Raw genomic sequence first — 19,551 nt, 5'->3', positions numbered from 1 at the left:
TCTCCTCCTCTCCTCTCCTCCCCTTTCCTCCTCTCTACTCTCTCCTCCTCTCCTCTCTTCTCCTCTCCTCTCCCCTCCTTTCGTCTCTTCTCCTCTGTCCTCTCCTCGTCTCCTCCTCTCCTCTCCTCCCCTTTCCTCCTCTCTACTCTCTCCTCCTCTCCTCTCCTTTCCTCTCTTCTCCTCTCTCCTCTCCTCTCCATGTAGGTCACATGTCCAGACCTTTGTGTCTGTCAGTTTGTGGTCCGTCCTGTTAAAGTATTCATGCTCTCTTTAAGAAAAGACACCATCACCGATTCTCTCTCTCTCCTTCTCTCTCTCAATTATTCCTTGGTGTGTATGAGTCTGTTTGTGTGTGTGTGTGTGTGTGTGTGTGTCTGTCTGTGTGCATGTGTGTGTCTGTGTGCGTGTCTGTCTATATGTGTGTGTCTGTGTGTGTGTGTGTGTGTGTGTGTGTTGGGGGAGGTGGTTAATAGGCACAGGAAGCAGTATTAATATTTGAAGGCTGTAGCTCTGCATCTCCTCTTACAGGAGAAGCTGCTGGTGATGCCCTCACTGCCGGGTCACCTGACCATCACCGGGTCACCTGACTACCACCGGGTCACCTGACCAGCAGGTCACATGACCACCACCGGGTCACCTGAACACCACCGAGTCACCTAACTACCACCGGGTCACCTGACCACCACCGAGTCACCTGACTACCACCGAGTCACCTGACCACCACCGGGTCACCTGACCACCACCGGGTCACCTGACCAGCAGGTCACCTGACCACCACCGGGTCACCTGACCAGCAGGTCACCTGACCACCACCGGGTCATCTGACTACCACTGGGTCACCTGACCACCACCGGGTCACCTGACCAGCCCCCAGCAGGGGGGCTGACCACTAAACAGATCATCAGTCTGCTGCAGCGTCATGATGTCAGAACTCACAGAAGCTGAGTGACATCACAGAAGCTGAGGACCTCCTCCGTGTTTGTGGCTGTGTGTATGGGTATGTGTGTGTGCACGTGTGTGTGTGTAGGTTATATATATCCCTAGACTTTAAAGGCCATCATGCTGCTCGTTGCTAAGAGACCATCGGTCCCCTGGCAACGGAGACACCAGGTGACGTAGCGAGGAGTACTCACACCTCCACCCTCTGGCGGGGGTCTGGGCCTCAGAGGTCAGCACCCGGAGGTGCCCAGGGTGGGAGGGGCCTCTCAGGGGTTGGAGGGGCCCCTCAGCAGTGGGATTCCCCCCCCCCCACATACGCCCAGAGGGCCCAAAAACACGATGCCCGCCCTGCTGAATGTCTCCCAGGATGTGGAGTGGAGACGATGTCTTGGTTATTCTGGGAGGAGGATGAGACCTGCTCTGCTCCCACGGCTCCCTTCATTCACTGGGTTCACTTTCCTCTATTGTCTCTCTCTCTCATCTCTCTCTCGCTCTGCATGACTCAGGGAAGCTCCTCTCACATCCGATCACAGCTCTGACCTTTGACGAGAGAGAGGGAGGGAGACTGAGGGAGAGGTAGCTAGAGAGAGAGTGGGAGAGAGAGAGAAAGATGGTGGAAGGAGAGAGAGAGGGGGAGTGAGGTAGAGAGAGAGAGAGAGAGAGAGAGAGAGAGAGAGAGAGAGAGAGAGAGAGAGAGAGAGAGGGGATGACAGGGAGAGGGGGAGAGAGTAGAGGTGTGTATTTTATTCTTAGCCTGCTGAAGTGATGAATGATTCAATCGCTCAGTGTCTGGAGAGATTCACAGAACACAAACAATAACACAAACCCTCCTACAACGTCTAGTCATCTGCAATACCACTATCAATATTCCCTATATATATTTTCCATGCACATAAAACTATTTTGAACGACATTGAATTTACATATAGTCAGTGTGGGACTTAGGTGTCTTAAGGATGATAATATGCTTTAGATCTTATCTTCATTATGCTATGCTTTAGATCTTCATGATAATATACTTTAGATCTCATCTTCATGATAATATACTTAGATCTTATCTTCATGATAACTAGCTTTAGATCTTATCTTCATGATAACTAGCTTTAGGTCTTAGCTACATGATAACTAGCTTTAGATCTTAGCTACATGATAACTAGGTTTAGGTCTTAGCTACATGATAACTAACTTTAGATCTTATTTACATGATAACTAGCTTTAGGTCTTAGCTACATGCTGCCATGGATGCTCCGCGGCCCCGCCCATGCGCGGCGTGCCACACGTGACCGCCGCTTTACGTGATGACGCTGAATGTATATGAGCGCGGGCGGCGGGATCTCTCTCCCTTTTTACCGCCATCAGAGCGGAGTGTTTTCACCCCGGTCCGCTTCCCCGCCTCATCGCCGAGCCTCACCGCCCGTACCACAAGGTAGGAGCCGCGTCGCGACTCTGACACCACGCCCGGGGTAGGGTGCTGCTGCCCGCGGCCGGGATCTTCGGGTCCTCCGGTCGGCGCGCGACGGTTAACCGTTCGATGGTCTCGAGACGACAGCAGCCATCGCGCGCCTCCATGATGGTCCGCCCGGGACCCCCCGTCGCTGACACACGGTCCCCTCCGGACCCGGTCTGTCAGCGGGCCTCGGTCTCAGAGGGGGTCCTCTAAAGGAGACCATTTAGTTTAATATTTATATCGGGACTTCTGCGGTGACGCTGGTTTTAATTCGGTCTTGACCTTATTCCGGTGACGAGGCTCCCGTTAAAACGGGGTTCAGCCCGCTGCTAGCCCGACGTGATGCTAGGGCACTGCGCCGGGACCCTAGCATCAGCAACCCGCTGGTTAGCCAGGCTGAGCGCCTCTAGACCGGAGCCCCTGATGACAGGCTTTACTTTTCAGCCCAAAGTGCGCATCAAACTAGCAGAGGAGCTAAGCCAGAGGTAGCGTGGGGCTAGCAGAGGCTAGCTGATGAGCTAGCCTCCGCTAGCCCCACGCGCTGGGGATGGACTGGGGAAGATGCTAGGCTAACTCCGCTAACGAACCGCAGACCTACTTTGACATGATCGGATCGGTCTGGCGGGCCTGTATGATGAAGAGGTTTGGCGGGTTATGGTGTTACGTGAGGTAGTCTTGAGTGTGGTTATGGTTGAGGTGATGAAGGGCTTACTGGGGGATGTGATGAAGGGGTGAGTGGTTATGTGATGTAAGAGATGAAGTGGTTATGGGGGGATGTGATGAAGTCGTGAGTGTTATGGGTGAAGGGCTTACTGGGTGAAGTTATGAAGGGGCGAGTGTGTCTAGGGTGAAGTGATGATGGGGTGAGTGGTTATGGGGTGAGTATGGTTATGTGTTGAAGGGGTGATGCTGGTTTGGTTCCACATGTGGTCGGAAGTTGGTTGGAGCTGAACTCCCGTTCAGGTTCGAGTTTGCTTTGAGGGAAAAACGTTAAATAAAAGTTTAAACCAACTGGTGTTCATCATTTAGTGCAAGTTTCCTTTGTGTGCAGAGCAGCTTAGGGTGCGGATGTTCTTGTAGAACACGCTGCTGTAACACATTCAGGATCATCTACCTGAAGTCCTCTCCATGGTAGACATCCAGATAATCAGACACACTTTCCATAATGCATCGGCCATGAGGGTTGACGTGCTCCCAGCTTTCTGAGTTTTAAACTGTAGGATCCTCACCGATTGGTCTAGAGATGCACTGTTTTTACACAATGTCCTTACACAGTCCTGAACTCCACATTAATATGAAGTTATGAATAAATAATGAATGAATATAATGAAGTTGATTATACAGAATTGAATTGTTTTTGACACGGGATACTTTATTGCAAGTTTGGTGTGTTGATGTGAAGGTAATTTCCTTTTAATAATTAGGCCTATTGTATATTGAGATGGAGATATAGATATTGGAAGTGTTTTATTTCTGAGTGAAACCACGTTGTGTACTCCGTACTGGTCTGAATGTGACCATGTAGGTAGTGGAGCTAAGCCCAAGCTGATTGGTGCATTTGGTACCTGACACCACCTCTCCTGCCACACCCTCAGTCCTGTAGGCATCACATCGTAGAAACTAGCAGTCAATTAAATTATTAACAATAGTAGCAGCTGCAATCATTAATGCTGACAGGGATGACAGAATCCACTTGTCTAGTCTCGCCTCAAAACCGCAGAAGAGGAAGTTAAGATGAGGAAGGTCTGTTGTGTATAGAGGAGGGCATGTCCTGGGTGGTGTAGTTTGAGATCTGAGGTGAGTTCTGTACTCCCCACCCCCCCCCCCCCACCACCATATCCCATGATGCTGCCTCTGTTACTAAAGGTTAAAACATCGTAAATTAAAACAGACAAAAATAATCTGGATTACGCTGGTTTAATCTGGCATGTGGAAGCTGAACAAAGAGTTTACTGTTTACTATATCAAACCATCATATTACTGGTACTACAACGGGTGGACACTGGGAGCTGCCCAGTACAACCACATGGTTCTGCTGGTGGACACTTGGAGCTGCCCAGTACAACCACATGGTTCTGCTGGTGGACCCTGGGAGCTGCCCAGTACGACCACACTCCTTATCGTCGGCCTGCCTCTGGGGGGTCTGGAGGGGCTAGTTTTGTTCTCCTATGAGGAGCAGGTGGGGGATGTTAAGCCTGTGTGGGGATAGATGGTTTGGTCCTATACTACCTCAAAGCCCAGCAGTCTGCTGACTGCATCGGTCTCCTCCTTCTGGTCTCATCCTGGTCATCTTCCTGCGTAATGGTCTCTCTGGTCTCCTCCTTATGGTCTCTCTGGTCTCTCCACAGCACCGCCCTACTCCGCTAAGATGGCCGACCTCGACAAGTAAGTACTCACTTATCCACTGTAGTGTCCAGGTCTCTCCCCCGGTCTCTCTTGATGGCTGGTCTCTCCACTGGGTGGTCTCTCTCCATCGCTCAATCTGTCACTGTCTTCAGACTTGTCTCTCTTCAGTCTTGTCTCCCTTCCCTTTCCTATTACACAATAGTAACACAACCAGTAACACAATGTTTAACTAAAGGACTAACGTACATTGGTCTAAAGCAGTAGGGTCTACTGCAGTAAGGTCTAAGCTGGAGGAACCCTAACAGGCGCTGGAGGAACACAGGCTATCATTACTGTGGCCAGGAAGAGCTTAATTATGTTAATTAGTCTAGGCGATGGGGCTGTTGAGCAGATATTGTAATTGGTTAAATGGCTGTTAAATCTTTAATGACTGAGGACAAAGACGGCTAGACCACAAACTCCTAGTTTCTCTGGTCTCTCTTGCCTGTATCTCCCTCTCACCCCCTTGTCTCCTTCGCCTGTATCTCCCTTTTGCCCCCTGGTCTCTCTCGCCTGTATCTCGATCTCTCCGCTGTCGTCCTGTTCTTCAGTGTCCTTCTGGTGTGGTAGTGCACACTCACCACCTGCTGTCCAGACGGGTGACATTTAAACAGTATTGTGACACTTGGCCACCAGTGGGTGGCGCCACTCTCCCTGGCAGACCTGAGCACAGACGCCTTTCTTTCTCCTAAAAGTGTTGTCAACAAAATGGATCATATTCTGTAGTTTCGCTATTTTCTCTTCCCGATTTTCACGCATTTGTGGGAATGAATAGTTTTGTTTTTCCCACTCGAGTGTAATTTGATAGCTGGTCTTAACTGGTGTAATGGAGAGGCTCTGGGTTGCTGTTATTCACGGCTGGCTGGTCCCAGCTGGTTGGTCCCAGTGCTTATTACAGTTAAACACCCTCACTCTGAACAAACTGGGGACCTGGACCTGCAAGTGTGTCGGCTCAAGACAAAAGGTTCTGGGTTCAATCCCCAGTGTCCAGTCTACCTGTAGTCCTCCTAGAGCCAGGTGACCCCCGATCCCTACCTGTAGTCCTCCTAGAGTTACTGATCACATGACTTATGTTCCTCCTGAGCAGCAAGGAGCAGGAGATGGACCCCGCTGACATGGAGGATGTGGAAGAGGTGGAGGAGGAGGAGACGGGAGAGGATGAGAACAGCAAAGGTACTGCATCGAACGCACACCACAACACCTGGCACCAAATAAACACCTGCACGGCACCAAATAAACACCTGCACGGCACCAAATAAACACCTGCACGGCACCAAATAAACACCTGCACGGCACACACTCCTCAACACACCTGCACGAAACACGCACTCGCCTCAACACGCACTACTCACAAACACGCGTAGATGTGCACACCTCTACACTAGGCTCATACTCGTGACATCAGACGTGTGCGCTCCTCACTAGCAGCCACTCCCCATGTTCTCTGAAGGCCTCTGAGCAGGAGCCTTGGCATGAGTCAGTCTCTAAGGCTCCTCATGCTGATCCTTCTGCTGGTCTCTCCTGGTACGAGGAGCACAGTGTATGTTAACTGGATGGATTATGCGGGCTGCGTGGGCCAGCGGCTGGTGGTGGCGAGGCTGTCGAGGCCAGCGGTGGCTGGTAGAGCCCAGCGGGCTCAGAGCTCACTTTGATGTGCAGACGCTAACATCTCCTGCTTTGCTCCGCTGCCTTCATGGCTGAAATTAGACGTCTATTTTTAGAGCAGGATTATCTTTACAAAACAAAGACTTCAGGGCCTTGTGACTGTCTTCTGTGGGTGTTGGTGGCATACCCTTCATCTACATGAAGTCTGCCAGATGTCTGGTAGGAACTGGTGAGAATCGTCTTAAACACAGCGTTGTGTTGTATAATGTATGAGACACTTCCACATGAAGTGGTTGTGTTCTCTGTGATTGGTCCAGTGAAGTGATGGGTGGTCTCTCATTGGTCCAGTGACGTGATGGTGCTCTGTAATTGGTCCAGCGACGTGACTGTACTCTGATTGGTCCAGCGATGTGACGGTGCTCTGTGATTGACTCTGTGTTGCAGCCCGCCAGCTGACGGTCCAGATGATGCAGAACCCAGAGATCCTGGCGGCGCTGCAAGAGAGGCTGGACGGCCTGGTGGGGTCGCCCTCTGGATACATGGAGAGGTACCAGTACAACCAGTACACACATACATGGAGAGGTACCAGTAACGCCAGTATAACCAGTACACACACGGCCTGGTGGGGTCGCCCTCTGGAAACATGGAGAGGTACCAGTAAAACCACTACACACACATGGAGAGGTACCAGTACAACCAGTGCACACACACATGGAGAGGTACCAGTAGGCCTGCGCAATAAAACAATAAATTATTGTATTGTGATAGACTTTTGATCAATATAAAACATTTTCAATATATATCGATAAGAGCCGAAACCACCAGATCTAGTAGCGGGGTTTGTTACACAAACACGGTTCCATACTTTTTTTACAATATTTGAGTGTTTTTCATGTTTCATGTCGACATTGGAGTATTTATCATGAAGAACAGTGGAAGGTCATATTAAGTGTTAAACAGAAGTGTTTAAATCCAGCATGGTAATTCCTAGTCTTTTTAGGTCATTAAAATGATCAATAGTAATCTATCGATCGATATGATCAAGTTATATCATGATATGTCTTTCAGCCATATCGCCCAGGCCTAGGTACCAGTACACGTATACACACACCCTTGATATACACCAAGGGGTTAGGGTCTCTGGCCCCTTTGGAGCTGCGGGGCGTGGCTCCCTCAGTGTCGAGCCAGCAGCAGCTCTGGTGTCAGGGTTCTCTCCGGGTCGACGCCTCTGGCTGTCGCAGGGAAACGGTTCAGTACACCTGATGGAGATGAGCTGTAGCACCACACATACGCTGCTCTGCCCTCCCTCCCTCTACTATACTCCTCTGAAACCCCCACCTGCCCGAAGGTTAACGGTCAACATGGGCATCAAATTTAACCCAAATTTTTGGGTCAATTTAAAAACCTGGTCTTGGTACATGGTGCAGCCCCTAAAGGGTCTCCCTCCATGCCGCTGGGCCTCCGGGCAGGAGGTCTGAGGTTCTCCTTGACCTCCTTCTCCTCTCACGACGGAGAACGTCTGGAGGTCTTGTAATGTTGCAGAGGGAGTGACTCTCGAGGGAGGGACACGGGACAGGGTTCAGAAAAGGCCTGTGGGTGTGTTTCATGTTTTAGCTTGTTGTCAGTCGGTGTTCCCCGGGGACTGTTAACCGAACAGGAAGTGAGGAGTGGGCCTTTGCGTTGGGGCAGGACCAGGTCTGAGCATTGTTCTCTCCAGCCTCCCCAAGGTGGTGAAGCGGCGCGTCCACGCCCTGAAGAACCTCCAGGTGAAGTGCGCCCACATAGAGGCCAAGTTCTACGAGGAGGTCCACGAGCTGGAGAGGAAGTACGCCGCCCTCTACCAGCCCCTCTTCGACAAGGTACCATCATTCACACCTGACCAGTATCCCGTCAACCATCACACTCGCACCTGACCAGTAGCCCTTTCCTGTGGGTCTGGACCACTGTACAGTCCTGATCAGAAACTTCTCTGTACATAGTTCTCTCCTGACACGCCTCACAGGACACGACATGATCACGCTGAGAACAGTCACACTTACACTCTGAGCTACTCGTCTCACTCTCGGAGTCACGTCTTACTCTTGGAGCCACACGTCTCACTCTTGGAGCCACACGTCTCACTCTTGGAGCCACACGTCTCATTCTGAGATCCATACGTCATCACTCCCCAGCCCCTCTGATGGCTCCAGTGTCTCCTGCGGAGACAAACTGCTGACGTCCCTTGGGCTGCTAACTACGCCTCTCATTACTGTTGATGCCGCACTAACCCCCCACCCACACCCCCCCAGCTCCCATATCCTCCTCGGTGGGACGCAACACAACATTCAGACACTACACATGACCTCAAATCCTTCACCTTTGCTGAACTCTTGAAGGTGTAAACTTGTGGTATTGGCCTGGGGGGGTGTAGCGTTTAGCCTGGGGGGGATAGCGGTTAGCCTGGGGGGGGCGGGTAGCGAGCTATCAGCCCCAGTGTGAGCTGCTTGGTATGGATGCTCGCTGATCGCTCTGGTCATGCTACTGTGATGTTAACGCTCTGGTCATGCTACTGTGGTGTTAAAGCTCTGGTCATGCTACTGTGATGCTAACGCTCTGGTGTTTCCTCAGAGGAGCGACATTGTGAAGGCCGTCTACGAGCCCACGGACGAGGAGTGTGAGTGGAAGGCCGCAGAGGAGGAAGAACTGACCGTAAGTAACCAGGCACAACCCGTTTGAACCAGTATACAACTGCAACCATCAGCTAAAACCACTAGGAACCAGTCCCTGTATACAGCGGATACCATCAGCTGAAACCAGTAGGAACCAGTCCCTATATACAGCTCGTACCATCAGTTGTAACCAGTAGGAACAAGTCCCTTTATACGGCTGGTACCATAAGCTGCCGACCAGAACCTCAACTCTTTTCCATGTGTAATTTTGGCCCTACCGGCATCAGTCTGGGCTGGTAGGGTTGAGTTTGTGTTCAGTCATGTCTGACTGATGTGTGTGGGTAATGGAGTTGTTGTGGATGGAGTGTGTTCCTCTGTGACTGTGGGTGATGAGTTGTGTTCCTCTGTGACTGTGGGTGATGGAGTCGTTCTTGATGGAGATGTGTTGTGTGCCCCATCAGGAGGAGATGAAGGAGAAGGCCAAGGTGGAGGAGGAGAAGAAGGATGAGGAGAAGGAGGACCCTAAAGGCATTCCTGAGTTCTGGCTCACCGTCTTCAAGAACGTTGACCTGCTCAGCGACATGCTCCAGGTCAGCCAATCAGAGACTGATGTGGTGTGACCCAGAGCAGCTCAGCCAATCAGGGGGAGCTTTGAGTTGGCCGCCCCCTGCTGGCAGCTTCTTGTCAACTTTTATACTAGTTACATACCTACATGAACATTCACATTTACATTCAGGGCTTTTAGCAGACGCTTTACCCAAAGCAAGTACATTTTTCAGCAATATAGTGTTTCTAGTGTTTCTTCTGTCGGTACAGTAAGGATGTTCATAGAAACAATTGCCAAGCACTAACAATCGCTAGGTTAACCCATTCCCTGTATACAACAAAGAATGTATTGGAAGTCTTCCTGAGTGAATTGAACTGGGTTGGGTGAACTTTGGTTTCTGTCTACAGGAACATGACGAACCCATCCTTAAACATCTACAAGACATCAAAGTGAAGTTCTCTGACCCGGGTCAGCCCATGGTGAGTTGGGACGCGAGACACCAGTGTTCACACACGGCTCTTTAGATCCACACATAAACTGAAGGGTTTTCTGTCCTCCAGAGCTTCTCTCTAGATTTCCACTTTGAGCCCAACGACTTCTTCAGCAACACTCTGCTGACCAAGACCTACAAGATGAGGTCTGAGCCAGATGAGACGGAACCCTTCTCCTTCGACGGGCCCGAGATCATGGGGTGTACCGGGTAGGTGCCCCTCACTGCATGGATGGAGATCTCAAAGCTGCTCCATGTCCCTGACGGCACTAAATGATACTGTGATGCTGTGGTACATCTGCCTGTCACCCTCCTGTATCCCTGGAGGAAGACCCCTCCTTTGCAGACTTCCTCTCGGTTTCTGTCTTGAGAGGGCTGAGGGTTAGAGGTCCAGTAATGTGTGACCTGGGAGGAACTTTGAGACTGGAATGCTGATAAAGGGCGATACAGATATAAAAGGACTTGTGTCCTGTGTGGAGACGGACAGACGGGTCTGTGTGGAGACGGGACTCTCAACTCTGACCAAACCGGATCAGAAGGTCTGTGATGTTGACCTGGGTGTTTCCTGCTCCTCAGCTGTGTGATCGACTGGACCAAGGGAAAGAACGTAACGCTGAAGACCATCAAGAAGAAGCAGAAGCACAAGGGCCGTGGCACGGTGCGGACGGTCACCAAGACCGTCCCCAACGACTCCTTCTTCAACTTCTTCACGCCGCCGGAAGGTGAGGCGCAGTCTCCTGTCCCTCAGAGGTTCAGCTGACGCTAAGGAGATGAGCTGCACACAGACTATTCACCTTCGTATCGATGTAGAGGTGTCTAACCTTTTTGTCCTTCTCCTTCCAGTGCCCGAGAGCGGAGAGCTGGTGAGTGGATGAACTTTACTTTGTTGTTCCCAGTAGTGGCTGGCTGGTGATACTGTGACTGTACAGTCGCTATGGTAATCCTGTGTCGCTATGCTGAACTTCTTTTAGCATAGCGACCTTGCGACTTGTTCTATGGTTGTAACTGTCTGGCCCTGTAGCGAGGCTGACGTTACCTTGGTGATGCTGCTTGGTAGTTACCATGGTGTTCTGGTGGGGTCTAACTGTGTCTGGTAATGGTGTCCCCCTCAGGATGAGGACTCTGAGGCGGTCCTGGCGGCAGACTTTGAGATCGGACACTTCATCCGTGAGCGCATCGTTCCTCGGGCCGTGCTGTACTTCACCGGGGAGGCCATCGAGGATGACGACGATGACGTGAGTCAACTAGTGGTCACCACAGACTGACTAGTGGTCACCACAGACTGACTAGTGGTCACCACAGACTGACTAGTGGTCACCCCTTCTAAAACTGTCAACAGACAAACTAGTGATTACCTTGTAAAAAGTTGCAATGTTTCCTTTAGACCCATTAGGTGCGGATGAAATAAATTATGGTGACTCATTGAAGATCTCAGTAACCCTTGTTTTTCTTTTGCAGTATGATGAGGAGGGAGAAGAGGCTGATGATGAGGTAAGACCAAACTAGTAGATGGTGGTTTAGCCAGAGCTAACGAGGTGTTGCCTTGATGAGCTGGGCTTAAAGACTCTGAAGCACTAACAGTACAACACGACGTCTGTCTGTCTGTGTCAGGAGGGAGAGGAAGAGGCTGATGAGGAGAACGACCCCGACTACGATCCCAAGGTAAGACCACATCTCCCGTGTGATGAAAGTGGTGTGGAACTGAAACGGCTACCGCAGTGGTCCTTGGTGAGACCTGTCTTTCTAAGCATCACCAACCCTCGGGTTTCAGCAGACTGGTGAAACACCTCCTTTTGGAGGACACTGTAGACCACCTACTGGTCATCTAGCCTGTAACCTTGACCTTTACAGAAGTACACTTCACATGATTACTTCACTGCCATAGCTGGCATCGCTGCAACAGTTACAAAGCTGACACAGGGTCGTGATATCAGGATATTGGCCTCCATAAGTTTGGGGTGTCAGTTTATTAACTTTGGGGTTTGCCGTAGGACCACTGCTGAAGCTGTTGTTTTGTTGGGGTTCAACATACAGAATACATATTGTCAAACGCTCCTCCGTGTCCCGGATCTCTGGTGTTGAGAAACCTAACCAAACGCAGCATCCTAACATTCAGTACCCATGCATGCCCATACCTGCTTACCCACTTACACTGCAAACGTGAATAAGTGACTCCTTGGTGAAAGCGGTTATGCATAGGTCAAAGTAATGCCTTATGAATGTGGTTTTAGTATCTGATCCTCTGCTGAAAGCTGGTTGTGGTGAATCAAGTCTTTGCTAACTTGTACATATTCCAGTACACTAGAGCAAAACACTTCTTTCATTTCAAGTCTTTCTCAATCCTAACTTTCATTTCATGCTACAAAACCTTCTATCCTCAAAGATGACTTTCCCCTACCTAGATCCATCCTAAAGAGGAAAGGGTAGTGCGGTCAGATCCCCAATGTCCTGGTACGACCCTAACACCCATTAATGAACTTAATGTCCTGGTACCTAGAGCAAGACGACCCCTACCACCCCGTAATGTCCTGGTACCTAGAGCAAGACGACCCCTACCACCCCGTAATGTCCTTGTACCTAGAACAAGACGACCCCTACCACCCCCGTAATGTCCTAGTACCTAGAGCAAGACGACCCCTACCACCCCTTAGTGACTTGAATGTCCTGATACCTAGAACAAGACCCTACCACCCCTTAATGTCCTGGTACCTAGAGCAAGACGACCCTATCACCCCTTAATGACCTCTGACTGCACTAAACCTCACGTTGAATAACACTGTGCTAAATGACCAGATGAATCCATAGATGACTTGGGATGCCAGTCCTCGACCTGACATCCCTCAGTGTACTCAGGGCTCTGTGACCTTCTGTATTCTGCACTCTTCAGTCGTTGATGTGTTCCTCTGGGATGCCTTGGTTAAGCCAGCGCCTGTGTATCACGTTTCTCCACTAGGTTTAGCGGGGTGTCTGTAGAGCACTAACACTGTCCTGGTAGGTACCCATGGCTCTCCTCCATCACCTTTCCTTTTGCCTGGCTTCCATCTCCCCATCCTCCCCCACCTCTGCTCCCTCTCCCTCGTCTCCCTACACCTCACTAACCTGTTGGGTTGTTGTGGCGTTCCCTCTAACCCGTCGTCCCGGCAACCAGGGCTCTTCTGTATGTTGAAAGGCCTCCCACCCGTTTGGTTTGTTTGTGTGCCTGTTCTAGACGACGCCATTTCTGGACATGTTACTAATTTCAGGGTTTACTTCAGCGAGACTGGCAGACCAGTACACACAAAGCATATCCCAACAGGTGTCCTCACCAGTAGGACCAGTGGCATGGGTCAGACCTGGCAGTTTTTACGTCTGATACGATGCTGGAAAGCCCAGCAGTGTGCTTCCTGGTCAGGGCCACAGCCACTAACTGTGTAGGACCCTTTCTGTGTAAAAAGTAGTCTTGTATTTAAAGCATCTATTGGTGTTGAAGCTTAGGTAGAATGGTGGAACACCCCCATGAAGGTGTTTGTCTTTGGACCAGCTGAGTTGAAACACCACCATTAGTGCAGCCTTTCACTGAAACGTCTGCCACGGCCTTTATGCATTCGCCCGGCCAGCAGAGGGAGCACTAGGAATGGAACCATCACACCTCACACATTACCTTTCTGAGCAGGTCGGCTGCTGTTTGTTTTGCGTTCAAGGCAACATTGGGGATGTGTGCCTTGTGATCCTGACTCCATTACAAGCACTTTGAACATCCATAAGCTGGTGACCTCCCAGACGAACGATTCAATCCAACCTCCCCAATCTTGTCTCCGGATGGACTAGTGTGTAGTGGTGTGTTTGTACGTGTTTGTTTGTGTCTGTAGGTGTGTGTGTGTGTGTGTGCGCTGTGTTAACCCCTCCCTGTCCACTGTGGTCTCGTTGCAGAAGGACGCCAACCCGACACCCGAGTGTAAACAGCAGTGAGATCGCCCCCTGCTGCTCGGAGGACTAACGACACTGTAACAAGACTCCTACTAGACTCGCACCGCCTTATGATGTTTTGTATTTTTCTTGGTAGAAATAAATTGAAGAAAAAGAGAAAAGGGGTTTAAGATTTTTGTTACCAGAACTGTTCTAACCCAGCGAGCCCGGCTCGGTATACGAGGTCTTTAGCATCTTAAAATACTAGTAATCCTTGAGTATTTTAGCGTCTTAAACCCTGGTATACGTGGTGTTTTCCTTTGTGTTCTCCTCTGTATCATAGCCCCGCAGGTCGCATGGTCTCCTCCGCTAGGTTTACTCTCACTTTGGTTGTGTTTACTCTTGGACAACAGCTGATGCAGGCAGACGATACCCCCTCCTCCCCAGTATCTCCCCCCTCCTCCCCCATATCTCCAGCCCTTCAGGGTCGGTCTGGAAGGTTCTGTAGCACTTGGGACCCGGCGGGGGTTCAGGTGGAGGGTGGATCAGAACCAGTCTGTCATCAGGGTCCTAGAGACCCCACCCCCCACCAAACCGTGAATCCCGGGTCCACTCCCTAAATCAAACATTCCAGTATCCCAGGCCTGGCTGGCACCTAACCAGGTGAACTAACAGAACCATGTGTCGCCGCTGCTCAAACCTTCGGGACCAGTTAGCTCACCCCTAACCCCAGCACTTTGTACCGTCAGTTAGCATCCAGCGCACTGGCCTCTGTCTAGTGGGTTGCATGCTAACATGTGAGCCTGTTTCTGGCTGGGTGACGTGCTAGCCTCCATCTAGCGGGTTAGCCGTGTCTGGCGGGCTGGCATGCTGCCCTACTGGTGTAGAACCCTTGTCTGATCTAGAGTGTTGCATGTGTGTATAGGACAGACTGGTGGATGTAGTGCACAGAGAGATTTCAACCCGAGGTCGGAGGCGTGTCACTTCGAAGTCCCGCCCCAAAGGTCAGCTGACTCACACCTTGCTCTGACCGTGCCCACCCCCTGGGGTCAAAGTTCAACTTTATCACTGTGAAGGAAACAAAGCACCAATGAGAAGGCTGCCCCCCCCCTGCCTGAAGCACATTAGAGCAATAAGAGAAGATGATTGGCTCCCCCCCTCGTGGTCTGACTGCCCCCAGTGGACAGCCAGGGTATAAAGTTAGCAGCTGTTGTCAGGGTTAAATGCTATGCTACAAGTTACCAATGTATTCAATAACTGTACGTGTATATTCATGAATAAACTGGTTCAACGTGTACTGTGGTCTCTGAGTCGTCATTATGGTGCCTCTAGTCTTAAGGTAGGCTTGGTTTATTTACTATTGACTCACTTAACAGTCGATGTCCAATATGTGTGTGTGTGTACTCCCTAGAGGAGGTGTGCTGTCTTTTGAGGAAGACGTGACCGATCAGAGCAGAAGGTGAGTGCAGTCATTTTACATTTAGGGTATTTGGCAGACGCTTTTATCCAAAGCGACTTACAATAAGTCCATTTGTCAGAAAGAGAAACAATATATGGCTGTCGCTACCGTAAGGATGTTCATAGACACGATGTCTATTCATTGACAATGAGTGTCTCAAAATGTACTAGTGGTGACACTCCTTTACACTAATGTTATATGTATGGGGCCCACCTCATCCGATCTTTAAAAGAGAACGGAGAAAAAAAATGTACCAACTGGTGGATAAGCAGGTAGAGCTAATCTACGTGGAAGTAAAGGTTGATGAGGAAAAAAAATTCCCCTTTAAACCCTGCATACACTTCTTTACTCCAAAATGAAGATGGAAAGCAGAGAACACAGTGTAGCACTACACAAACTAATAGTCACGATGGAACCTAACATAAGGTTTTTTTTTAAGATCTCAATATAACAAGCAAGACACTTACTTAGTTACTTAGGTTAAACCCCCACAAACAGTCATATACTTAGTAAAACATCAGAAACAGCCATATACTTAGCAAATATTGTCAAGATTAATAATTGACTATGTGTGAGCGCAGTTTTAGGCACGGGCGAAGCGGGCAGCCGCCCGGGGTGGCATTACATGGGGGGCGGCACGAGCACACGAGAAAAAAACAACCGTGCCACGAAGCGGTTTTACCGTAATCGCCCCCCCCCCCCCACCTCCCGTCAACAACTCCGCCAGGCCGTAATCACGCCCCTGTCAACAACTCTCCCACTACCCCCCCACTTTCTTTTTTTGGGGGGGGGGGGGGTACGGAGGGGGTCTTGCCCGGGGCGTAATTCAATGTAGAACCGCTACTGTGTGAGTGAGTGAGGTTGCAATTGGCATTGCAATTGAGATTGACATTTCAATCATTCTACAAACAAACCCATGTACAAGATGCAGGATATTATAAGAGAGAGAGCGAGAGAGAAAAGGGGAATAGATTGTTCTCCACATCACACGCTTCTGACAAACACCTACTTATTGACGTCTTTACATTTACATTTAGGGCATTTAGCAGACGCTTTTATCCAAAGGGACTAAGCGAATGAGTACATTTGTCATAAGAAGTGTGTATCTTTAGTAGTGTTGCCAAATACTTGACAGCATCTTTTCGCTTTTTTCTTTTATTTGAGCCGCTTGGGTAACTTTATTTCCTAACCCTTTATTTTATTTTCACGTTAAGACTTGTCTTGCTTTGTCTGTTTATGTACTAAAATAATAATAATTATTTTTTGATTTGTTGGGGGCCCCCTTACTATGGGGCCCCAAGCGCCTACCCTACTCACTTAACACTATAAGGTATGACCCCTCATACAGCTACACGGCCCTACTCACTTAACACTATAAGGTATGACCCCTCATACAGCTACACGGCCCTACTCACTTAACACCACTGTAAGGTATGACCCCTTCACACTTCACTAGTGTATGATCCAGTAGTTGAATCCTGGTGTTTCAGAAGCAGTCTGAAACACAGTCGGGGGGGGGGGGGGGGGTGTTTCTGCAGGCGCTCTGACTGCGGGGGGCTCCGTCGTCGAGTAACGTCACCACATCATTTCAAGCCGATCGAGTCACTGGTGGCAAACATCTGCCTCGTCCAGGGGTTTCAATTGAGGGTGTGTGTGTGTGTGTGTGTGTGTGGGGGGGGGGGGGGGTTGATGGTGTGGCTTACCCTCACGTACACGATGTGAACCTTTATTTAGTTCGATATATGATTTATAAATATTCAAATGAACGTCGCGAGCCCCGTCCCCACTGGCTGTCACTCAGGGGGGCGGGGCTCTGCGGAGAAGGGGGGGAATCAACGAAACGAGCAGACCCCTCTCTCTCCCTCACTCCCCCTCTCTCTCTCTCCCACCGACCACCGCACGACCACCGGACTACCAGACGCGCTAACTCCGCAGCAGCTCCTCGTCCATCGCCTCCCCGCCGAGGCGCGCCACGGGTCCCCCTGGAGCGAGCACGCGGCAGCGGTGCGTGAAGTCGCGCGGCGCCTGAAGACGCGCGGCGCGTACGCCACGTACGCCAAGATGCTGGAGAGCGGCGGTGGCGAGGCGCTGAAGGACGGCCTGCTGGAGAAGCGCGGCGACGGGCTGCTGCAGCGGTGGAAGAAGAAGCGCTGCGTGCTGACAGAGGAGGGGGTGCTGCTGCTGCCGCCAAAACAGCACGACCCCCACCCGCACCACCACCCGCACCTCCACCCGCAGCCGCCCGGGGACACCGGCCGCGTCAAGCAGCTGCACTTCGCCAACATCAGGACGGTGGACTGCGTGGAGCGGAAGGGGAAGTACGTGTACTTCACGGTGGTGACCACGGAGGGGCGGGAGGTGGACTTCCGGAGCCCCCAGGAGGCGGGCTGGTCCGCGGAGATCACCCTGCAGATGGTGCAGTACAAGAACCGCCAGGCGGTGCTCGCCGTGCGCTCCACGCGGCAGAAGCAGCAGCTGCTGGCCGGCCCGGGGGCGGGGGGGCCCGGGCACGGCAAGACCCCCCCCGGACACGGCAAGCCCCCCACCGGACACGGCAAGACCCCCCGCGGCGCGGCGCCTGGCGTCGCCTAGAGACACCGCGGGCGACGCGTTCTATCCGCGGTAAGAGACAGCGCTCGCGCGCACGCACACACACACACACACACACACACACACACACACACACACACACACACACACACACACACACACACACACACACACACACACACACGGCGATACTGACACGATGATAACAGTGATGATAAAACGTTGTCATATTGATGAAATGGTGGATCATTTGATTTCTGATTGTTATGAACTATCGCCTGTTTGTCACGTCCAACACGTCGCGTTACGCACGGGTAACGCGATCCCCGGGCTCTCACACACTGGGTGCTCCGTGTTAACGCCGTGTGTGATCAGAGATCTGCTGGCAGATCTGTGGTCTCGGTCCCGTCGTGTTGCTGTTGTCAGACTCTAACAGGTTTTACTCTGCAGGTCTCTGGATCCAGAAGAAGACTAGGACCGGGACCACCTCACCTTTCAGCACCCCTCCCCCCTCCATCACCCCTATGGAGACCCCCTCCACGGACAATAGACCGGGACCTGAGACCGGACGAGACCCACGGGTCATCACCTCCCCCCTATTTATGAAGTGTGTAAATATCCATGTCGTGTGTCTTTTCTACCCTGGTGTTGTCAGAGGTCAGAGTGTAGACGAACATCTGGACTGATGGAGGAGAGACCTTCACTGAACACCATAACCCTGCTCCCCTCTCCGCCCTGGATCCGCTCCTCCGACCCCGGTACATGAGGATGATGATGATGATGTTCTCATGAGGACGTCCTGTCATCACTTGATGACGTCACTGCTCCTCATTGTGTAGCGTCATCCAGGTTGACATTTAACCAATTAGTTGACACCAATTAACCAATTAGTTGACAGCCATTCAGTATACGATAGCATAGCAACACAACCCCTGCTCTGTCCAGAAGGTCTAGCACAAAGTTTAGCACAAAGTTATTGTCGCAGTGTTTCAGCTCATGCTAGCATCTCTCTGCTAAGACTGTTAGCCCTGATACGCTCGCACCCCTTTACTCTATTAAAGGGGTACCTTCAATACAGTAAAGGGGGTACAGGACAAAAGAGAGACAGTACCCCTTTACTGTACCCCTCTATCTACTGTACCCCTCTATCTACTGTACCATTCTATCTACTGTACCACTCTATCTACTGTACCCCCTCTATACTTTGTCTATACTCTATCACTTCCTGTCTCTCTCTCTCTCTCTCTCTCTCCTGCCTCTCCCCCCCACCCCCCCACCCTTGGTAACTGTCGGTAACCCTGGGTAACTGTCTGTAACTGGGGGTAACCATCAGTTACCATAGGTAACCCTGGGTAAACGCCTTAACGGACATTCCAGGCCACAATTCTTTCACTCTGTTGTAGACAAACAGATTCTGTCGTGTTCTTTGAATAAAGTTATAACGTAAAATGTTGAGCTACTTTTGGATTATTTCAAACACGTTTTAAGGCTGTTTATGGATGGTTTGTACGTTAGAATAACATGACATATACGTAGATGGTCTATACATGTTATAATAACCTAGAATTAATTATAAATGGCTGATATATGTTATCA

The 19,551-nt window shown here is 50.7% G+C and overlaps 2 protein-coding genes across 2 annotated transcripts; both read left to right on the top strand.

Moving 5' to 3' along the window:
* The first annotated feature begins 2,269 nt into the window (after positions 1-2,269).
* Positions 2,270-15,241, top strand: nap1l1 (nucleosome assembly protein 1-like 1). Its single transcript, XM_084486654.1, has 15 exons — positions 2,270-2,365; positions 4,735-4,771; positions 5,859-5,944; positions 6,821-6,923; positions 8,094-8,235; positions 8,984-9,064; positions 9,486-9,614; positions 9,979-10,050; positions 10,132-10,271; positions 10,638-10,783; positions 10,905-10,924; positions 11,174-11,296; positions 11,520-11,552; positions 11,673-11,723; positions 13,971-15,241. The coding sequence occupies exons 2-15, from the start codon at positions 4,755-4,757 to the stop codon at positions 14,007-14,009; spliced, it is 1,182 nt and encodes a 393-aa protein (XP_084342780.1). The 5' UTR covers positions 2,270-2,365; positions 4,735-4,754; the 3' UTR covers positions 14,010-15,241.
* A 2,225-nt stretch (positions 15,242-17,466) lies between these two features.
* phlda1 (pleckstrin homology-like domain, family A, member 1) lies at positions 17,467-18,483 on the top strand (the record flags this gene model as incomplete). The annotated part of the gene is made up of 2 exons (XM_084486519.1): positions 17,467-18,027; positions 18,406-18,483. One exon carries the CDS (start codon positions 17,467-17,469, stop codon positions 17,995-17,997), a length of 531 nt encoding a protein of 176 aa, XP_084342645.1. The 3' UTR covers positions 17,998-18,027; positions 18,406-18,483.
* Between the last annotated feature and the right edge of the window lie 1,068 nt (positions 18,484-19,551).

Source organism: Micromesistius poutassou (genome assembly GCF_964030765.1).
Source record: "Micromesistius poutassou genome assembly, chromosome: 22".
Classification (NCBI taxonomy): domain Eukaryota; kingdom Metazoa; phylum Chordata; class Actinopteri; order Gadiformes; family Gadidae; genus Micromesistius; species Micromesistius poutassou.
Note: the sequence above shows the minus strand (reverse complement) of the source record. Positions and strands in the feature narration are given on the sequence as shown.

Bases quoted from the DNA above. Each gene is read 5' to 3' on its own strand.
- nap1l1 (XM_084486654.1), top strand. The intron at 9,615-9,978 runs GTCAGCCAATCA...TTCTGTCTACAG, and splicing joins TGCTCAGCGACATGCTCCAG to GAACATGACGAACCCATCCT. The intron at 10,272-10,637 runs GTAGGTGCCCCT...CCTGCTCCTCAG, and splicing joins GAGATCATGGGGTGTACCGG to CTGTGTGATCGACTGGACCA.